The sequence below is a fragment of the Anguilla rostrata genome, chromosome 14 (genome assembly GCF_018555375.3).
Source record: "Anguilla rostrata isolate EN2019 chromosome 14, ASM1855537v3, whole genome shotgun sequence".
NCBI classification, from domain to species: Eukaryota; Metazoa; Chordata; class Actinopteri; order Anguilliformes; family Anguillidae; genus Anguilla; species Anguilla rostrata.
Window position 1 is genome coordinate 2,791,661 of NC_057946.1, and position 23,428 is coordinate 2,815,088.

At 46.4% G+C, this 23,428-nt stretch overlaps 1 protein-coding gene across 2 annotated transcripts in view; it reads right to left on the reverse strand.

Moving 5' to 3' along the window:
* Positions 1-951: 951 nt before the first annotated feature.
* ror2 (receptor tyrosine kinase-like orphan receptor 2) overlaps positions 952-23,428 on the reverse strand; it is a 100,825-nt gene continuing 78,348 nt past the window's right edge. Inside the window, exons 5-10 of one of the 2 annotated variants that reach the window (XM_064308020.1) lie at positions 23,046-23,076; positions 12,363-12,484; positions 8,411-8,728; positions 6,103-6,360; positions 4,433-4,638; positions 952-3,852 (exon numbers count right to left, since the gene is read on the reverse strand). In XM_064308020.1, coding sequence (XP_064164090.1) covers positions 2,362-3,852; positions 4,433-4,638; positions 6,103-6,360; positions 8,411-8,728; positions 12,363-12,484; positions 23,046-23,076 — 2,426 coding nt within the window. In that variant the 3' untranslated portion in view covers positions 952-2,361. The remainder of the gene's footprint in view (positions 3,853-4,432; positions 4,639-6,102; positions 6,361-8,410; positions 8,729-12,362; positions 12,485-23,045; positions 23,077-23,428) is intronic. The other variant, XM_064308021.1, reaches the window with a different exon arrangement.

Consider the following 23,428-nt stretch of genomic DNA (forward strand, 5'->3'; position numbering starts at 1 on the left):
ATAGTTCTGAACTTAACTTAGTCGTGAATTACACTTAAATATAGACCTATTCCATTCTGTCATCAAGTCATTGCTAGGCATCAAGTATAATCAGCTCATTCAGTTTTAATTATTTTGGCATTACATAATTTGTGTTCCAGTGAACACCAGCTGGCGAGACTGAACCTACAAATCTGGCCTGTTTCTACAATAGACTCTCACTGAACTGAAATGAGTAGTGATTCATCAGCAGTACATTCAATTCAGTTGAATTTGGTCGTGCACATCTTGAATTAAAGATTTTCTTCCCTTGTTCCACCAGGAAACAGATATTGAGCTTCTAATTAGGCTATAGCATTTGTCCTTATAATTTTATAATTGTTTATGGTTATTTATAACTTGTATCCAGTGTTTCAGTAAAAATACTTATCTACATTTCTGTAACATTTGAAAGACATATTTAGTCAACGTATTTGTCAGTTTGACTCTTAAATTCAATTTAACTGTCTTTTTCATTTCTGTTTACTATTCAGTATTTTAGCTGTTATTTCAACATCCGTAATTGGGCTCTTGGAAGAGACCTAGATCTTGACAACTCAGAGTAAATAAAAAAATAAAAAAATAAAAAGAATTTTCATTTACTGGTCAGCAATACTTAACTTATAGTCACACAAATACAAAAAGCAAAGATGCTGTGCTTAAGTTATCCAGAGTATCCAACAATTCCAACATAATGCTGAATCTGTTAATATTTGACTTATATTTTTCATTTAGTTTAATAATTGGAGGACAGTCATTTATTTCCAACATGCCATATAGCACATCCATAAATATATATCATGCAGAACGTAGCCTATCACAGTTAAAAAAATGTAATGCCTCCTGAGAATATTATGTTGTATTTAAATGCCGCATTAGCAACTGTCTTTAACAGAAGATGACATCAAAAAACTGGTTATGAATACTCAAATACACCTTTTTTTCAATAATGTATCGTTTTATTGGACACTCCACGTGGCTGGATGTACACAATATATGGGTAACGTTTGCTATAGTTATAAAAGAAGACAATCACTTTTGTGAGCTTTACAAAAAACCACGCTCAGAAAAAAAATAATAGCGGGTACCTGGTTGCTAGGACACAAAGAGACGTCATACCGCTGGCTAAACAATTCCCGCCAAGGACAGGAAGGTGAGACAAATTACACGGAGCTGTGTTTTAAAAGTTTGTTCTTCAGACTGAATTTACAAAAGAAAAACAACAACAAAAAAAAAAAACATTAACATAAATTACAAATTCTTTACAACGGGGGTTAAAAAAATTAATAAAACCCAGTAATAGCAATGACCGGTTACCTCCAAGGGATGTTGTATGGAACATAATGATACGTCAACACATTTCTTTGCGTCATTCGGATATCGTTTTCCCACATTGTAAGCTTCACGCAGATTAGTCGCATGTACGTGTTTGGAACGAAAGTCTAGCACGAAATTGAATCTGCGGAAGAGTTCTCATCGCAAAAAATATTGTTTGCGGCGTGTCCAAAATGGCCGTCCCTCCGTTCTCGAGTCATTCTCATTGTCCATTGATTGAGGCAGGGCTCAGCAAATCTGAACGGTCCAGCGCAGGAGGGTCAGCTTATACCCCGAGGTTAAATAACTGGGGTAATTTCTTTGTAAATGCGACCACGTGTACAAACAAAACGCAACAAAAATAGTTTTTAAAACTTTAACTCGCACTTTAAAAACCACAGTATGATCTTGTTTTCTTCTTTTTTTTTTTGCATGTACCAGGAAATGTAAAAAGTTATGAACATCAATAGAATCCAACTTCAGGAATCCTGGGAGCAAAGTCTCGTGTCATGTTGCACAGCAACAGTAAGAAAACGAATTCTTCTGAAAGGCTTTGCAACACTTCTCATAGTAAAACACTGTCCAGCGCTAGTGGTGCTAGCGCTCCCTCAGAACTGGGGTTTGGGGGGGGGGGGGGTGAAATAAACACGATTCTTCATTGGACAGTAAGTCAGTGACAAGCAGCTTTCACAGTTCCAAATTCCAAAGCCGGGAGGGTACAGGTTCCAACCTCAAACTCTGCCGGTGCACCTCCACGCCAGTGACCTCAAAAGCAACCTATAAATAACAATCATTTATTGGTCTCTTTATACATTTTTTTTTTCTCTCAAATGCATTCCCTTCACTTTGAAACAAGATAAAAAGCTGTTGTACTGTTCATTAAAAGAAAATAAAAAATAAAAAAACCAAACACATCTCATTTCAAAAGGCAGGCTTAGCTCTTTTAAAAAAAAAAATTTTGGTCTGGGTTTGCCACCCCCCCTACTCCCCCTTTCGCCCCCAAATAGGGCGCCTCACCCCCCTCCCATCCTACGCCTCCGAGTGAACATCGGGGTCCTCTGTGGACTGGGTGTCGTTGTCCCCCAGCAGCTCAGTCTCGGGGACGGGGGCGTCGTCTCCGTGGAGACCGGCCTGGGACGCCCGGTCGGCCACGCCCCCCGCCTCCTCGGCCGCGGGCCCCGGCCCCGCCCCCTTGCTGTCCTCCAGCAGCAGCGCGGCGCGCTCCGTGCCCGAGCCGTTGGACGGGGCGGTGGTGACGTAGCCCGTGCTGGTGGAGCCGCTCCCGCTGTGGTGCGAGCCGGCCTTGGGCGCGGCCGAGGACGGGTGCGCCCCCGCGGCGGCGGCGGCGCCGGAGCCGGGCGGCGCCATCTGCATGGGGATCTGCATGGGGTAGAAGTTCTGCAGGTGGTACGGGTAGGCGGGCATGGGCTGGTACCCGTTGACGGGGATGTAGAGCTGCGGCGGGGGCACCATCGGGCGCAGCTGGCCCTTCATGGGCAGGAACTGGGGCTGGGGGAAGGGCGAGGCCTTGGGCTTGGGGCCGGCGTAGCGCGCGGCGCCGCTCACGTTGCTGACGGGGCTGGTGCTGAGCGAGCTGGTCTGCGTGGCGGTGCTGGCGCCCGAGGCCTGCGCCGAGCTGTTGTAGTTGGACAGGCTCTCCCAGGCCCGCAGGCGCCCGTGGATCTCCTTGAACCGCGGCCGCCGCGCCGGGAACTCGCTCCAGCACTCCAGCATCAGCGCGTAGATCCAGCCGGGGCAGTCGTCCGGGCAGGGCAGCACCTGCCGGCCGCGCACCAACTCCACCACGTCCTGGTTGGAGTAGCCGCAGTACGGCTGCAGCCCGTAGCTGAAGATCTCCCACAGCACCACGCCGTAGGACCAGACGTCAGAGTCCGTTGAGAACTTGCCGTAGGCGATGGCCTCCGGCGGCATCCAGCGCACGGGGAAGGGGCTGCCGCCCGCCAGCTTGTAGTAGTCGGCCGAGTAGACGTCGCGGAAGAGCCCCAGGTCCAGCACCTTGACGTTGAGCTTGTCGCAGACCAGGATGTTGCGCGCCGCCAGGTCCTTGTGCACCACGTGGTGGCTGGACAGGTACTCCATGCCCGCCGCCACCTGCGTGACCACGTGCAGGAAGTCGGACTGCTCCAGCGCCGAGCGCACCGTCTTGCCGTCGTCCGAGCCGCCCACGTCCGAGTGGGGCGAGCGCATGACCAGGAACTCGTGCAGGTCGCCCAGGCCCGAGTAGCCGAACACCATGCTCATGGGCTGCTCCTTGGTGACCACGCCCAGCAGGCAGACGATGTTGGGGTGCTGCAGGCGCGACCGGAGCATGGCCTCGTGGCGGAACTCCTCCCGCAGGGTGCCCTCGTCCTTGTCCTTCACCGTCTTGATGGCCACCACCTGCGTCTGCTCCCCGGGGGCCGTGCCGTACAGGTGGCCCTTGTACACCTTCCCGAAGCGGTCCTCGCCCAGCTCCTCCATGAAGCGCACGGCCGACAGGTTGATCTCCCTCAGCTTCGCCTGGGGGGGTGGGGGTGGGGGGGGCGGGACAGACACGACACTCAGTTCACCCTTATGATGTTTTAAACACACCAAATACACTAACATTTAGCTACACTTAAACTGGACAAAGTTAGGGCGTGGTGCAGGTTAGCGTACGGGCGCATGAGTTTGTAGACCTGGGCTATTCAGCTGTCGGTCCAGAGGTCAAATGCTGCCCTTCATAAACATACTGTTCACTGTGATCATTGAGAGTAAAAAGTATTACAGTATTACACAGATGCATAAAAAACTGCAACTGTGTTCCGGTGTGGGCCTGTGTGGAGCATCAGGTATGATGGAGGTAATGTGTGTGTTTGTGGCTATTTCCATTTTTAACTGGTAGGGGGCGCTGTATGCTCACCGTTGCATTGAGATCAGAAGTGCGCATTACTGCCCGTATGTGGGATTGTGCTGAGCTGAGATGTGGTCTCAACTGGGTGAAAGTGCGCTGTTACTTTTGGGGGGGGGGGCCAGGGTGCACTGCTGCGATTGGGGGGGGTGGGGGTTGTCAGAGTGCACTATTGAGATTGGGGTTGTGATTTGGGTATGGGGGGTGTACCTGGTGCTTGTGCTGGTTGAGCAGCGGCAGCTCCACGTCCTGGCTGGGGGAGGCGGTGAGCTGGCGCCGGGGGGGCGTGTCCGAGGACTCCTTCTGCTTGTTGCGGCACATGCAGACCAGGAAGAAGAGGCAGGCGATGACCAGCGGGATGGCGATGCTGGGAATGAGGATGTACAGGATCTCCTTCTTCAGGTTCTCGGGGGGCTCTGTGGGCACAAACCGCATTCTCTCAACATTCACCATTAAATCTGCACGACAACACTGTGCGGGAGTCTCACCCTTTGAAGAGTGGGGTTTAAATTTAAAAAAATGTTTTGTCAAAATTCTAAATCAGTGTTCTAGAACTCCACTGCTGTCAGCTGCCAGTAGTGACTGTGACATCAGCATTAGAATGTTCAACATTCTAATCACATATTTGTGACCTCAGACCTTAGCGCCTTGAGTTCTTATTTAATTATTCATTGCATTATTAATGTTATTTTGCAGTGTTCATTGGGGCCAAGGCATCACACTTAATTTATTCTAGCCCCTTCCTTTTCATCCCACTCCAAGTTTTATATTGTTTTTAAATAGCTTGCATGTTACATACAAAAACAAGATGAAAAAAACATTAACACATGTTGCGAATGACTTGCCGCATCTGTTAATGTTTCCATGCTGGATTCGGTGAACATAACTGTGAATAACACTCCAGTTTCGTCTGCACAGAGAGCTTTTGTGGGCGGCAGTAGAGTTAATACATCTCCATATAATTTGGGTGTCAGCAGCGCAACTTGTTTAAAGTGCTCTGAAGAGCAGTGAGTACGCTCTGTTCTGCGTTAAATGTTTTAAGTACAGTGCTCTGTGCTGTGAGTGAATGAAAACAGCAGCATTGGGAGCGTGCTTGTGTGAAGTGTGCACCGGCTTGCTTTCTAACTGCTTAATTGGCTCTTGACTGAACTGGTAATTGACCGAATAGCGATCCTGTATGACATCACCGCATTGAACCAACTTCATTCCAGGTCAATGCTATCTCAGTGATCAATGAAACAGACTGGCAGGCAAAAAATGTTCAGTTCAATTGTTTATTAAACAATAAGCTGTGCTCTCTACTCTCACTGCTCCAATACCATTTGTGTGTACCAGTACTTAGATGTTTGTGTCAGGATAACACTCAGTGTTGTGCAGTTTCTATGTCTCTATGAACCCTCAAGTACAGTTTCTATCAGGCTAAGGAATACAGTGACACTTGATGTAGTTTTGACCAATGAAAGATACTGCTAATCTACTGAACTAATAGTATTTTTTAAAAATGAATTTTGAGTCAGTATGATTCATGCTATAATGCATAAAATAAACATTGTTGTTATAATGTTATAACGATTTTTATGAATGAAGACATCTATTTTTTGGTTGGTTATTACATAAGGCTGTTTATCACAAAATGCGGGTGTTATTACATAATGATGTGACAATGTATTACATTTTGTCGAGTTATTGCAAAATGCGGCAGATTGTCACAAAATGCGGGTGGTTATTACATAATGAAGCGAAAATGTATTACATTTTGTCGAGCTATTACATAATGCCGCGTTATTACATAATGCGTTGCTACGTGAGCCCCACCCCTCGGGCCCAGCTCAGGGAGGCGGGGGGGGGGGGTTTTAAACCGCGTTGCCGGGGCGACTCACTGCAGGGCCTGATGTCGCACAGGTCCACCCTCTGCCGCGCGTCCATGGTGAAGCACCAGGGCGCCTCCATCTGTCCCCCGGGGTTCCGGCAGAAGTTGTGCCCCCCCCTCAGCTCGGGGTGCTCGGCCGGCGTCAGGTGGTGGCTGTGCGGGTACTGCGCGCTCCACGGCTGGCACTGCTGCCCCGCCTTGGTGGTCCTCTCCGTGCCCCGGTAGTCAGCGCCGCTGCCGTTGTAGCATCTGTGATCTGGGGGAGAATCTTTCACAAGGACGAAAAATTAGCCTCGCGGGGGGAGAGGAGGGTTAAACCGGTTCCGCTGTTTGTCCACTTCCCACTTTCCTGGAGTGGGCTTAAAACCTTAAAAAAAAAGACGCCAACATTAACCGCCATCACTCTCTTCCACAGATAACTTGCCTTGTGAAAATGTGTAAAACATTGATGAAAAAAGTCACTGTGCACTAAAATAATGAGATGCTACTGAACGACATGTCACAAGAAGTTCCACTAGAGGGCGCTCCGAATAAAGGAGACGGGCTAACAGCCAGCGGCGAAGGAAATTTAGTTCTGTACAGAAAAAGCAACCTGAACCGAAGTATACAATTAAAAACAGAGGAATCTTCCCTAGCAGGAAACACTACATTAGAAACAGAGGCTAAAGCTAACTAATGCAGCCCACTTGTCTTCCACCTTTAGAAACAAGCAAACATGCAAATGTTACTCTTTTTTAATTTACTCAAAAGGGACAGAATTCACTGCTGTTCACTACATCTCAGATCTCATGGTCCCCCCCCCCCGCCCCTTCTTTTTTTTGCAAGAAATTAAAAACACACACAAGCTCCCAGGGGACGAATTTGGTGAAATCCCAGAGACATTTGCATTTTCACAAAACAGTGACTGTAAGTGCTTTAAATGCACTATTCAAAGGCCAAACCCCCCTGCTGTTAGACTGAACCTACCCCTCCTCCACCCCTCTTTCCCTACACTCTGTCCCTCCTCCTAGAGTTGTGGGCGGGGGGGGGGGGTTGTGTGAAGTGTCTTTCACACAGAAAGTACTGAGTTGCAGTGGCACCTTGTCCCTTTGAGTAAGATGGAGGACAAGCAAAGCACAAGCATGGAGAAGCTGGGGCTACGTAAATTAGCTTCACGGTGAAGGCACTGGAAAAACCTGATGACCCACACTGACCAATCAGCAAGTTCCACTCACTCGATCTGCGTCCTATATTTGCATTGAAATTTAAACGCATTGCATGTTAAGAAAATAAATAAAAAAATGAGCTGTGTTAGCTATTCTGAGGTTAAAGGTGCAACTTTCACCCTAAAATCCGTTTTTGACGGTAAATTGATCTGTCCACAGATAATGTGGTTAAAAAACGGATGCCAAGTAAAACATAACAAGCCGTTGCATACTCATCTCCCTTCCTGGAAAAATCTGTACGGGTGATGCGCTTGTGTGATGTCAGGGAAGCCACACCCACTTTACACTGCCAGCGTTTGCATTCAGACAGCAAGAAAACCACAGCAGAGAAATGTGCTTTTCTTAACAGTCAAATGGAGGAATCGCTAGAATGGAATGATAGTGAATCAGGGTGCAGTTTCCCTTTAAAGCAGTTTATCTCAGACTATGGGTCGGGACCCAAAATGGGTCATGGGAAATGTATGAGGTGGGTCCTGGAATGAATTTGCAGTCCACTAGGCTGCCTCTGAAATCGCATACTACATACTACATACTATACTATCATTCAGCGCATTTAGTATGCGAGTAAAAAGTGCAACGGCTTTTCGGACATACTACGTCCTCATAGAAAATCACTACTTAAGGCAGTTAGGGCAGTTTATACGCTGATGACAGTGTGAGGCATGAAAGGCATTCATTTTGCGTGGAATATTTCGCATGACACCCCCCTATGGCCATCATTGGTTGATGTCTGTTTGCTTGGATCGTTTGCAATGCACTGTGGGACACTCATGCCAGCGTAGAGTACAGTGTTTAAATACTACGATATTTCACCGAATGTCCCATGACATCCCTGGTTTTTTTTTTTTTGGCATTATATCATTTCATGCATGCATAAAAACAACAGTGCAATAGTATAATATTTAGTACATAGTATGCGATTTCGGACACAGCCAGTATGCGTATTTGATGGGTCCCTGAACGGTAATAATAATTCCTTATTTGTGTCCCGATGTTAAAACGTTTAGAGAACTGGTGCTTTAAAGGAGCATACGGGCGGGGGTCATGTGATGGCTGCTGTGGGCGGAGCCTGTTGTGGAGGCGGAGCCTGTCGGGGAGGGGGGCGGAGCCTACATTTCTCCAGCTTGTCGACGGGGACGCCGATGCGCATGCAGGTGGCGGCGTCGGGGGAGCCCGGGTGGGGGAGGAGCCTGCAGTTGGGCAGCTCCAGCTGCATGAGGATGAGCGGGTTCGAGCGGGCGATGGCGTACTCCGCGTGGCACAGGTCGTTCTCCAGCGCCTCGCACTCGTCCCGGCACAGCTGCCGCCGCCGGGGCGGGCCCCGCGACCCCTCCTCGCACAGCGGGAACACGTAGTGGCAGAAGGACGGGATGGCGAACTGCGAGCACTGATCCGACAGGTGCGTGGACGTGCCGATCATGGTGAGGGCGGCTGTGGGAGGGGAGGGGCTAATCAGGAGCCTGGACAAAATAACGCTCACGCATACATGATCTCACACACCATACACACTGTATATACACATACACACGCGCACACACTGAAAATATACACACACACGCGCACACACACTGTATATATATACATACACACGCACACACACACACTGCGTATATACACACACGCACATACACACTGTATATATACATATACACACACATATGTAGGTGTGTCATTAGGACATTACATTTCTGACACAGCCATTATTTTTCAGAAATGTATTCAGTCTATTTATTACATTGTAACTTTATTCAATCATATGACATTGCAGAGTCATTTGAATCCATTTATGAATTAACCAAAGATCATTTCCTTCTGGTTTGGTCTAGGTCAATCTCAACTGATTTGGTCTTTCGGCTCTCATAAGGCACTTGGCAAAGTGATTCTTCTGAGAATGTGTGAAACTACCCAGTTAAAAGGCTGGACACACAGGTAATTGAAGGGAAATTTCAGTGGTATTGCAGTCTTAACCACCAGTCAGACTGGTGGGACACAGTGAAAACACTGGCGGTGTCCTCTAACGAAAGCACATCTGGAGTCTTTAGGTATTACACACAGATTACTGTTAATTTAAACACTGGATTTCATTTTGCTTTAAAATTTGCAATACGCCACAGCCCCTAACCGAAATGTAAATGTCCAAACATAAATATTAATGTCCGCGCGATAAGGGCGCGTGCACACATTAAGCTATCGGGAGCATCTGCCGAATTTAAAATGGGGTAGATTACTGGGAGGTGGAATGGAACCATTTCCAGAAACAGAACATTTCTGTTTATACAGTTTCCAACGGAGATAAAGACAATCTGTTCTCTGTCGAAAGATTACATGTGAATAAAAGTAATGAAATTAAATAAACCCAATTTCCTGAGACCGAGGAAGCCAAACATTACTTCAGCGGTATGACTTAGGGCCGACAGTCTGTGTGGCAACATTATGCGTTCTAATATGAATTCTGTGAATTATGCGCACACTTTGCGACACAGGACAACGTCTAAAATCCCAGCTTCATTACGTCTTTGCTGGATTTGTTATTCACAGTAATCCTAAATGAACTTGGCATCTGTTGCAGTTTTTGCACAGCTCACTGTATTCCAAAGCTCCGGGCCAACGGTTTGAAACGGTCGTAATTTTACAGATCTGATAAACAAAAAAAAACTAAAATTATATAAATAAAAATATGTACCAGAACAATTTCCACCAGACTGATTTAGCGGCGCTGCAAATCGATTCCCATATGTTTTCACTCAGAAAAGAATGGTATCTTTATGCCTGTATCTGTAAATCTTCACCGCTACTTTTCGCCATTTCACAGATGAAGAAGCCGGGGAACGTTAGCTATGCTACGGTAAGAGGCAGGTTTTTTTTTTTCAGAAAGCAGAGCGAGGCCGTTCGAATCCAACGGTCGCGCAGGTCACCTGACCAAGTGCGTGCAGATGTCATAGCCGGCTCGCTCGATCGAGTTCGCATCTCGTTTTTCCTGGAAGGTGGCCAATGAGGGCCTTTGTTTTGACACACTCAGGTGGGCCTTTGATGAAGAACCAAGCGAATGTTTGGGTCATTATGCCCGAAGCAAGGAATTATGGTAGTTTCCCCAGCAGGAGGAAGACACGGGGATAGAGCAAGACTGGGAATCGCATTCAACAAAGACCTGATAATGAAGCTGAGAATTTAAGCGATGTTGTCTTGTATCACAAAGCGTGTGCAAAGCTCACAGAATTCTTAGTAGAATACATAATGCTGCCACAAAGTCCGTCAGCCCTGAGTCATTCTACTGAAGTAAATGTTCGGCATCCCTGAGCTGAGTTCTGATCCAGGTGTTCACACTGATAAAGTGACAAAAAGCCTTAATCAATTCAATCAAAGTGCAAAGACTCCTGACCTTCATTTATGAGCAACCAAATTGAGCAAACTTGAGCCTAAAAAACCAGGCCTGAACCCCCGAAATATCAATCACTCGAGGTAAAAAAAAAAAACAACAACTTCCCAGAGGGGAGAAAAACTCTCAAACGGTGGTGAGATAAAACTCTCTATTTGGAAGAAATCTCAGGAGGAACCCGGCTATAGAGGGGGAGCCCATCCTCCACTGGCCGGCCTGGTGTAAGGTAGCGGTAGAATGGAATGTAGCAGAAATGTAATAAGGGATTGATCACAACAAATACAATGGGTTGAGCAGGTTACAGTCGAGGCGATAAACTAGCTGGAATAGCAGAACTCCAAAATGAAGGGGAGTATAGTGTGCAGGTTAGAGGGTCAGGGTGATGCATCTGGAGCTCCAGGCTGCATCGAGACGTGGGTATGAATCAGGGATGCTAACGGTGCACATTTTATCCACCTATTTTTTACGCCAAAACATTCCGATGTATTGCATCATATGAGAATTCATTACGGGGCGTGGACTATGCGCAATGCTGTGGCAATGGAAGCTCTGCACTCCGATATTTTTTTATTTAATTATTAGTTTGTGTGTGTTGAGGACAATGTAATTTAACGTCGTTACAAGTTTAAAAACAAGAAACAGATGTGCTGCATCTAAGGTTTAAGCCCGAGGCTAATTTCCAAGCCCGGTCCCACTTTGGCTTTCACGATAAATAACAATAGTACCAAACATAAAATCGGCAGTTGTTCAGCAACATGATTTGTTTTGTTTTGTTAACAGAATAAAGTTGATAAACTGGATAAAATATGTTAAAGTATTTTTTGTCCAAGTAAGTGAATTTTTTGTTTTTTCTTTGGCTAGCACTTAGTTGTATCATTGCACACATCGAATGCAGGTGTCCTTTGATGTGTGTAAAGACTTCTGATGGTAGTGAATTCCATATTTGAGTACCTCTGATAGAACAGGCTGATTGGCCAAAGGACATTTTATGCTTAGCCACCATTAGCTGCACCTGCAGCGGTACGTAATACTACTACCATATTGGTGTATGCTTACAGATTTGCTGAAGATTACTGGGGCCGTGTTGTGCAAGTTACAGAAATGTATACTGAATAAAACTTTCAATACAAAGCAAATTATACGTGTTTAAAAAGTGACAGTTATGTCATTTCATCAGTTTTTTTGTACATTATTTTCAGTGTGCAACTGAATGTAATGGGCGTAATTGTTGATGTTGTTTCCTGTTTAAATACTGTATCACAATAAGATAAATTAGAATAACCATAGTATGTATAAATAAGTAACCTTCCTTAAGTTGAGTGGTATTATATAGTGTCTATTATCCAAGACCTGGCGATTCATTGAGTCCTTAGACTTAAGCTCAAGAACCATATACTGCAGTGTGCTGAAACCTACACTATGAGGGACATTCAGTGAAAAATAAAATAAATAATATTTTTGAAAATATTTTCACTTCAACATGGTTTTGTTATCCAAGACACTCGCATTATGTCAAAAAAATAAAATAAAGTAAACTTTTTTCGGTTGGGTCTCATTAGGATATATATTCACAAATAACTTCTAACAACCAAAACTTCCCGTGAATATTAGAGATCACCGAAAGAAGGCGGGATCTGGCTAACTGGAATGTTTAATGAATGGGCGCGGGGGCATTGTGACGTCACTCACCTGTGATGCGGTTCTCGCTCTCCCCCTGCATCTGCAGCGACTCCACGTAGATGCTGCGGTTGCCGATGAAGCGCGCGCACGCGATGCCGCGGTACGGCTGGCAGAAGCCCTTCTCGTGGGACCTGCGCGGGACACACAGACGGTTCCGTGAGACGGCAGCAGCGTTTGCCAAACCCGAAATAAACCGAACAAACGTCCGTGAGAAAATGTCGGAAAATATCCTAAACCTCAGGACGGCAACAGAAAAAGGCTTGTAATCGTAAATTCGGTGGTAAAAAAAAACCGTTAGTTGAAACTGGACTGGGAAGAGGATAGCCTCTCTTGAGGCACATATCCCAAAATCATTTAAGATATACATATGACTGAAAATGCAGATGGTATTATTATGAGTCATATGCTTTAGCATTTGAACCAGTGTCTTCTGGAGGATCTGAACAGAATCCCAAATCGCCTGACAGGGGAAAAGACTTCTGGTGAGCAATGGCACCAGTGCGGGAGTGGACAGATGCCGCTTATCTGGGGAAAAGATTTTAACCGATTAGCGCCTCTGGTAGGGTTGACAGTTGCAGGAGTGTTAAGAGGAAGATCAGAAGAGCTAGTACGACAGATTTGTCGTACTACACAGAGCTGAAATTTCAAAGCGTAAAAACAACAAACAGGTGGCCGAGCTTTCAGGAACATCTTCAGTTTCAGAATTCTAAAAGCTTTGTGCAAAAAAAAAAAAAAAAAACAAGACATAGAAACCGTTTTTATCTATAAACAAAGACTCAAGTGACATTTTTATCCTCTCATTCAACAGTTGTTACCCGTGATTCAAACCTATACTTTCTGTCAGTCAGGTTGCTCTTAGACTATGACATGTGGACTACTGTATTCACTGGGGCAGGCTGACGGAAGCAGGGTATGACAACTTGTAAACATAAATGACTTGGCTGACTGATTGAATTCCGAGTGTGCTGCTTGCTGTAGAGACAGAGGAATCAAGTTCTCCGGGATCTACTGTGCACCATATCTACACGACAGCCTTAAAAAAAAAATCATGCCTCTAAGCTGAAAATTAGGGGCTCTGGAGAGCTCACGGTGTCCGTGTCAGCGTTTGTCAAACAATTCGCACTTCTGTCCACACGGCAGGGGGAAATCAGCTTGACATCAGATTCTTTTTTTAAAATCTTTTTTAAAAAGCATTTTTTTTTCTGAAGCCAGGAAATCTGATCTACGCTGCTCGTATCAGCAGAAATTATCTGAGCCGGTGCCGTGTCAATCTGGACAGGAACGGGACCATCTGGTCCCGGAAGAGGAGCTCCTCTCCTAATCCCATTAAACGACATTTACGAGGATACGCCTCCTAGCTGCCACGAGTGCATTAATCACACCCTCAGGAGAAATCCCCTCAGCAGACGGGATGTCTAATTCCCTTTAAAAAGAAAGTCTATGAGGCGACTTCGCCTTGTTGGTCTTTTCGCCAATTCAGCTCAGAAATACTAAACGGGGGGGGGGGGGGCGGCTCAAAGACTAATCAGCGATGACTTTAAACTCCTGCACTCCCCCACACACACACAACACACAACATTTGGCCGGTGCGTTCAAAGCATCTGTGCCGCTACCCCCAGGGCCAGAGTGTACCCTGCTCCATGTGCAAACGGACAGAAGGAAGAACACATTCATTCACTAAACCATGCCTCCCACAGTTGGGGGGGGGGCACAGTGAGGGTAGAAGGAAAAAGGCACAAAATGTGTGTGGGGGGCAGGGGGGAGGGTGGGGGGGAATTCCTTATTACCAAAGTGGGGTCTGACCAACCCACTGCACTAACCCATCCCATCTGATCAATATAAAACACAGAGTTCCGACTCAAAAGAATCTGACCCACACTGGTCTCTGTGACCCACACTGGACTCTGTGACCCACACTGGACTCTGTGACCCATACTGGACTCTGTGACCCACACTGGACTCCATGACCCACACTGGTCTCTGTGACCCACACTGGACTCTGTGACCCACACTGGACTCCATGACCCACACTGGACACTGTGACCCACACTGGTCTCTGTGACCCACACTGGACTCTGTGACCCACACTGGTCTCTGTGACCCACACTGGACTCTGTGACCCACACTGGACTCCATGACCCACACTGGACTCCGTGACCCACACTGGACTCCGTGACCCACACTGGTCTCTGTGTACAAGCAGCAGCCCGATGAATGTATACATTGCGTGGTAGACAGGTTTGCACATGTGCGCATTGTAAGGAACACAGAAGGCATGGTGACGACGGAGACGGGACTCGAGAGCAGAGGATTGTGGGATTGACTTCTTAGTGGGACACCGCCATTGGGCCAAGTTTTTTTTCCCCTAAATTTAAAACATTTAAATGGAGTTCTAACTGGTGGGGGGGGGGGGGGTGTTCATATATAGGGTGGGATTTTCCTACAGAGGGCAGGGTATTTATGCTGAGGGGGGGGTATGAATGCTGGGGGGGTGGGGGGTGGGGGTGGGAGTGAGATCTGGGTAATGACAGAGGTCACTGGTGTTGGGATACTGAGAATAAACACAGGCAGCTTGACCGACTGTTCTGGTGAAAGTGCTATTACACACCACCGCCGCGGGGAATGGATCATGTGCCCTCCGTATGATCCGGCCACTGAGAGGGCTGGCTTCCCACCAGCAAGGGGGCCCCGTCCAAACTTTAACCGCCGGCTCCCTGTCTCTCTACCGCTGCTCAAACAGTGGCAGCCATTTTATCTTACGTCAGACGGGTCAGCGTGTTCAAGGCGTTCGTAGTACGAGCGCGGCCAGGGTAGCAAACGGCACCAAAGGTCCAAGATTCTAAAAGACACGCTCTGTACCTGACAGTTTTCAACTATGCTTCTGAAACCCTGAAAATGAGTCAGGAGTGCTATGAAAGGTTGGGTGAAGTCGGTCTGTAGAGCCCTACATGCTAAAGACAGTATGGTAGACAGCCTGCAAAGTCCCAAAGATTCAGCGTCTCACGATTTAAAAATTGTTTATAATTGGGGCGGTACTAGTGTACCCTTCAAGGTGTAGATCCACACGCTGATGTAGAAAGTTATTTGAAGGTCCTGAAACCATTCTAACTTGTCCATATTTGTACTGCAGTTAACTACAGGTGAGTCAAACACGGATTTGGGAATGTTCAAAAGCATTCTATGTGAGGGTACGAACGTGACTAGAAACTGACAAAAGGAAGTAGAAAAGCGAGGAATTTGCAAAAATAGCAAATTCAAACAAAACCACTGTGAGAGGTTAAAACACAGTGTAGATACCATCGTGAAGAAAAAGGGAAGAAATTCAAAAAATGACAATCTAGGGAATCATGATACCATCCACTGACTCCAAGATAATGAGAGAGGAGGAGAGCGATGAATATTTTCAAAGCAAATCCAAATCCTCTCAGACTACTCTGAGATGGGCTTGGGCCTACAGTGACAGTGTGTTTAAATAGGCAATTTGCATTTTATATATAATACCCTCCGAGGCTGTTTCTGTCCCTGTCTAACAGGAACATCATTATCATCACCATCATCATTATCACCGTCATCACCACGGCCATCAACAAATCCTCTTCTCTGTGGCTATAGCTCGAGGGCACAGTCACAAATTACAAGGGAAGGCCCAGCAGGCCGCACTCACGACTGGCAAACATCAAAGGGCACATGACTCAAGGCCCAGAAGCTACAGACGAGGAGCCAAACCGTGTTTTTCTTTCATCCGACGAGCGGCGCAAACGCGCACGGACGGAACGCGCCTCGCGTTGCGAACATTCCGTAGGCCTATATTTTTGCGGTTCAGCAGCGACAGATAGAAGCGCTCAAGAGCTTGAAAGCGGCCAGAAAAATAAAATAATTAAATAAATCACGAAGCAACCTCAAGCACCTAATTTTAACTAAACGAAGGACGTAATGGAAAGCTGCTTCTTTTACCCGAAGAGGGAAATGTTGGAACGGGTGACAATGATAGAGTGAAGACATAATCATCTGGCAAGCCGAGCAAGTGCTTTCTTTGTAAAAATCCCCCCCCCCTCCCCCCCCCCCCCCCCCCCAAGTTCCAGGTCCCAGCTTTGACCACCCATGCAGTAAACAATAATAGACAGATCAGGTCCAGACCCCCCTCTGTGTGTTAGTGCTTCGGCCCGCGGGTCAGAGCGCAACACGGTTCCTGCAACCTCGAGCACGTCGCCCAATCGGCCCCCGCGGGGCAGGCCGTCGCCGTCCCGCCTCTTCCGAAAAAAAGCGTAACCGGACAGAACGAAAACCAAATAAATTAGTGAAGCCCAGTCCCGGGACCGCGTTCCGGGCTCTGAGCCCGTCCCCCGTATTTTCGACCGCTGGCCGCGGGAGGACTCGTTACCGGGGATCATCCGGTAACATCAGCGCCCGGGGGCTTGGCAAAGCGGAGGCCCTGCAGGAGCTAGAGTCCTTCAGCGTTTTCGGTTTCGATTTTCTTCAAGCGGCCCGGGCCGGTTTGCCAAAGGAGCTGTCATTGACTAAACCTCCATCTCGTAGTACGGAGTCAATAGCACATATGGTTACAATTTCGGTGTAGTTTGGACTGACTGCAGGGGACTGTTTTTGCCCCCCCCCCCCCCCCCCCCCCCCTCATGTTTGAAGAAAGGGGGCTTAACAAGAATTAGATTTACTTCCCAGTAGGCTAAAGTATGAGGGGGAAGGTAGAACAAATAAATATCTAAATAAATAAGGGTCATAAAGAAACACTAGAGACTGGGAACAAGAGCTTGCATTGCTGCCCTGGTTTGAGACAGCCAAGTTACTCAGAGCTCACAGGGTAGTCAGGGGGCGACAATCTCAGAGACCAATGACAGGTAAAGCAGGGGGTTATGGGTAAAGACCTCACGTGACTCACATCTAATTGTAAGTAGGTTATTCGTAGAAAATATGGTTCAAGGGATCAACAGTGCGTCATGTTTTCTGTGTTTTCACAGGTGTGCAGAAATGCTAACTCATTAAGTTACTCCAGGACACAGACAGTTAATTCGAATATCTCGGATTCGTTCTCAGATCTGTTTGGAAATTGCTCACGCGCACAGTGTAGCCCATCGCTCTCATGCATCGTGTGATCAGAGTTTAAACACTGAAACGCTGCCCTTCTGAATAATACATTAGAAACGGCAGCTGGAGACAAGCATTCTGCATTGTGCCAAAGCTAGCTTATTTTTGGTGGTATTGAATTTCTGTTGTCCTCTCTGCTCATTAACTTATAGCTCATGGGCCCTTCAAAGCCACCCCTTCCTCCTCATTTTAAACCAACCATGGGATCATTCATCCCATTGCACAAAACAGGTCAAAACAAACGCCCTGCACACTATATTTATGTAAAGAGGTAGGTCCTGGGCTATAAAACTTGACCAATATGACCAATGTCTAAATGGGGTTTTACAAAATCCACAAAAGGAAAAACAAGAGGAACCATTTATCTGTAACATCCAAACATGTTTTCTTTCTCTGTGCTCAAGACTCACCTGTGAAATAGATCATTGATCACGGTGTGACTCTCTGAATAAATAATGGATTTTAAAAATGGCCGCCTAAGACAGAACTGATTACCTGGATGCCTGGTAAACTGATACATTACCTGACGCTACTGGTAATGCTTAATCGTTTGATTCATATTTCCAAAATAAAAAGCCACTGGAAGACGACAGGTCAAATAACGGCGTGCCGAGAAAACATGAGCATGAAATGCACTTTTGTACGTCGCTTCGGATAAAAGCGTCTGCCAAATAAATGTAATGTAATGTGAAAACATGCTGGCTCCTTTTGCCGTGAAATATCCTCTCTGTGCAGCGCAGAGGACGGGGCGTTCGGTGTGTCCTCATTTCTGCACGCGAGGGATAGCAGGCGGCTCGCGAATATGAAATGCCCTCGCTTGAAATCCAACACCCTCTAACGCCACTCTGAGATTTCGGGGGGGGGGGAGGGGGGTTCGAACTGCTAGCTAGCAGAAAAGAGGCTGAACAGAGGAGCGTTTGTGCGACTCCGGAGGGGGAACGCACGCGGGACGCTCAGAGGAGGCCTGGGGGAACGAAGGAACCCGATTCGGGAACGCCTCACCTGCCGAAAATTCAAGTCTGAATAATCGCTTCGTGTCGGAACCAGGCTTAAAAACACTCACCACAAAGAAAAGCTAGTATTGCGAAGCCCTGTTTTCTTTTGTTTTTACAGAAGAGGAACTCTCCCCATGTTTTAATGTTTTATATGTTTTATAGCTGCTTACTTTGGCTAAGGGGAGTCCCACAGAGACAGAGCGGATAACTGGATTACTGATAAAAGATGTCCGTTTGGAAACAGGATGTTGGAAGAGTTTTTTTTTTCTTCTTTCTAATAAATAAAATAAAATTATAGCCGAGCAAAATATGCATGCGCAGATTGAGGAAGCCCTGCTGGAACACAGTTCCCTCTCTGAGTCTACAGCTGCTGCGTCTCTGACATTCTCCACATGGTCCCGCTCCAAATATACCCCCCAGTCATTAAATTAAATATACCCCAGTCATCAAATATACCCCAGTCATTAAATTAAATATACCACAGTCATCAAATATACCCCAGTCATCAAATATACATATACCCCAGACATCAAATATACCCCAGTCATTAAATTAAATATACCCCAGTCATCAAATATACCCCAGTCATTAAATATACCCCAGTCATCAAATATACCCCAGTCACTACATATATCCCTGTCATTAATAATACCCCCAGTCATCAAATATACCCCAGTCATTAAAATACTCCATTAAAAAATATACCCCAGTCACAAAATATACCCCAGTCATTAAATATACCCCTGGTTATTAAAAATACCACAGTTATTAAAAATAACCTAGTCATCAAATATACCCCAGTCATTAAAGCTTTATTGGTCAGGTTCAAACAAGTTGGATCAATCTGTCCTCCAAACCAAGACCATACAGTCAGTTTCACCAAAGAAAAACTATCGTGAACATCTCTTTTTAAAGAATTATCATTACTTTAATTATCATTATAATTTCTATGGGAGATACTGCTTTTCTTCAATGTATGTCTGTACAAATATGTATATTTTTATGTAAAAAAAAAAACCCCAAACAAACTCAGAACTCATCTGTGAGCCAGAACAAGTAAGTGAATGAAAGTCATAATTAAGAAATGTGTTCGCCCAGGTCAAACAGGCACGTTTCAAATAATTTCTAATTAAAGGTTTAAAAAGAAAGAAAAAAAAGATTCACGCAGGTACAAATGAGTGGAAAAGGCCAATTAAACCTTCCACAAACAAGCGCACTAATTGGTGGGAAGCACTATAAAAGCTGCACTTCCTGACAAGGAAAAATAAAAACAGTGAGCACAACAGGGACCTCAACATGAACTCACGAAAAAGGCTGTCTGATTTCAACTTCCCAGAATGCACCTTTCCAATAAATCCCAACAGAAAGTGTACATGGAAATGCACATTTACATTAAAAATAAAATGGCAACAACAAACCAACGTTTGATTGTTTTCACTGAGAACAGTTTGGTGCTGGAACCAGTTAAATTAAAAAACCGGGCATTCAGTGTGAACTTTTTTCAGGTAAAAAATCTTCGTTAAGTCAGCTAATAACATTAACATTTGGAAAAGTCTCTTTTCATTTTGTAATGAAACAAGACGTGTACAGTTATTTGCCGAGTCGTAGAGAGTTTTTGCCCTGCGGTTAGCATTTCAGCGATTGGCTTGCATTTGCTGAAAGATGCGCTCCAACAAGCTGATGGAAAATACATTTCACCACAAGGTGGCGACACTAAACTCGCAATTTGGGCAGTAAAGCCCTGTCATTATAGACTCACAAAAAAACTATCGCAGCCTTCCTAAACTCGGGCGCGAGGGTTAAAATCAACGGACGTTATTGTTCGCCACACACACAGAATGACCGAGCGTTGGGAATTCTAAACAGAATTGAGAGCTGCCCGTTAAAGCAGAAGGCAGACAAAAGAGCGCGTGACATCTTTAACCACCGTTTATTTAAACATACGCCGACGCAGCTTCCCCGGGCGGCGCAGGGAAAGGACACGCTGCACTCGTCTCTCTCCTTTCATGGAAAGCGTGCGCCTCCCGGTCGCGCTCTCGCGGCTGCAGGGAGCGGGGCCAAACCACTAGCGCTGCCCGGAGGGCTCCGATTCAGAGATACAAAAGCATTCCTGCAGTCTGGAATTTATGACAGTGCGGCCTAATCCGCCTGTGACCAGCATCTGAAGACAGCGTTAGCACCCCCATATATCACTAGAGCATCCTGCGGGGAGTGTCCTCAGCTGGACTCGGACTGGCCACCTCGCGCTTGGCTGAGCAGGAAGGCGAGGATCACGTGGCTATAAACCCTTTGATGACTTTACCGAGGCAAGAATCAAAATATATAAAAACCAGTCACAAACCGCGAAACTGTCTTGAAATAACTCCGTTACACGTTATTTAATTGTATCTGATTATTTTGTACATCTCGTCACAACCCTCACAATCACCATAGCAACCCGGCAAACGATGACACCGGTTTTTCTCAATAGTCTTTAACAGATCAATGTGCGATTGGGAAACACAGGATCTTCTTTGTTGAAAAACACTGTTTAGCAGCAACCAGCAGTGAGCACAAAGAAACAAAACATTGAAGATGATGAATCCTAACCAAGTTAAATGAGGCTGTGAGGACAGTTAAGTGGTCCAACACGCTTCTGCCAGCAGTCTTGTTACTTTACCTCTTTATAGAGTTCTTTATATTCTCAGCAGTGGAATATAATTAAACTTATAAAATACCGCACATAGAGAGTCAGGGCATGGTAAAATGTTCCCTTTCTGAAGCGGTTCCTGTTCTCCTAACATTTCCTGATTTACACACGGTGTATTGGAGGCTGTGAAAACCCTTTTCATTCACCCCCCAACCCCCAAAACACACACAACGCACTCACTCACACACACACACACACATGCACACACGCACGTATGCACACACACATGCATATGCCCACTTACACACACACACACACACACACACACACGCATACACACACACACGATCACACACACATGCACACACGCACGTATGCACACACACATGCATATGCCCACACACACACACACACATGCACACACACACGCATGCACACACGCACGTATACACACACACACACACACACAACGCACTCACTCACACACACACATGCACACACGCACGTATGCACACACACATGCATATGCCCACATGCACACACACACACACACATACACATGCACACAGACACACACACTCAAACACTCACACATGCATGCACACACACATGCACACAGGCACACACACACACATGCACATGCTCACATACACACACACATATACACACACACACACACACACACTCAAACACTCACACATGCATGCACACACACACACACAGGCGCACACACACACACACACACAGCGCTCTGTGCTGCCTATTCTGACTTATGAAGGAACAATTAAGACTGGGCCTCACGTTTTCTTTCCCGAACAGAGTGACTTTCTTTGCCAGCTTTCTCTGCCCTCAGATAAATTAGACAGAGCCAGGCCCGTGGTAGAATGGGCCTTTTGTTCCCACCGAAGGGGTCCTGGGACAGCCCCCTGCTACACCTTCACGGGGTCCCCAAGCCTTCCCCTCGTCCCTCATCCATCACCTCCTCCCCCCAACCTTCCCCTCCCGCCTCCCCCCTCCCAAACCTGGCCAGGGGACACCTGGTGGTTCAGGGGATTGTACGGCTCCTGCTTTCCACAGGGAGTCAAGGGGACTGGGCACCACTGAACCGCAAAGGATCTTGGGAACTCGGGGAGAGCCATTAACCTGCCTCTCGGCCTTCTGGTCTGTTCCAGATCTGACTCTAGGCCCGACTATGTCTGGCTCTGCCGGAAGCAAATATAAGACCAGAGAACCACTAGGCAGACACAACACTCATACAGAGCCAAGCTGCCTCACTAGTTAGGTGCAAGTAATGCACACTCAGATAGGTTGAAGCCTATGAACTGGTGGTTTGTCTGGCCAGGAAATATACATTTTAACTGGTATTCAGCCCCTCTTCTTACCGGCATCCTTCTCATGCCTAGCAATTGCAAACAGCAGAACCACAGTACGTAACTCTCAGTCAGTGTGTAGTTGGCCCTACAGTAAACAATGAGACAGTGAGACATCATCTCATGATCAGCTCCTGGGTGGAGAAAGACACTTAACATGCAGGGCCATAAAAGCACAGAGGACCTCAACCACAGACGTCTGTAACTTTCACATGTTAACAGACAGAGCACTGAGGTGAATCAGGACTCCTCCCCCTCCTGTTCTGACCGGGTCATTAATGTCAGACCAGCGTGGATGTAGTCTGTGGTAATGAGCATGTGATACTCACAGCCTGTTTGTCTGCAACCGATTCAGAACTACCAACACACCATTATACACACGCACACATACACACACACACACAGACACGCACGCACACACATACACACACACACACATGCGCACACACAGACACGCACGCACACATACACACACGCGCGCGCACATGCACGCACACATACAGACACGCAAGTACACTCACACACACACACACACAAGCACACACAGACACGCACGTACACACACTGTTACACTCACACACAGGGAACAAGTACTCACGGGTCATCGGGTCCATGGGTTGGGGACTGCCCTGTGGAAACAAAAGAAGAGAGGAGTGTGAAGGTGGAGGCAGGACGAGTGTGTGTGTGTGTGAGGAGTGTGTGTGTTTGTATGTGTGTGTGTGCATGCACATTATACTCCGTCCAGTCACTTCCTCCACCAACAGCAGCTCACACTCCCTTCTCTAGCATGTAATCACAGTGCCCAGTGCTGACACTATCCATGACATAAGCACCTCTCTTAGCAACACCCTTCTCACATCCTGCATATGCAAATAGCACAACTACAGTTTTAAACTTTTAGTTGGTGTACAGTTGGAGCGGACAGCACTGTGTTCAGAGAAGATGTTGTCTTTCAATATCATTATGTTATCAGTATGCTAC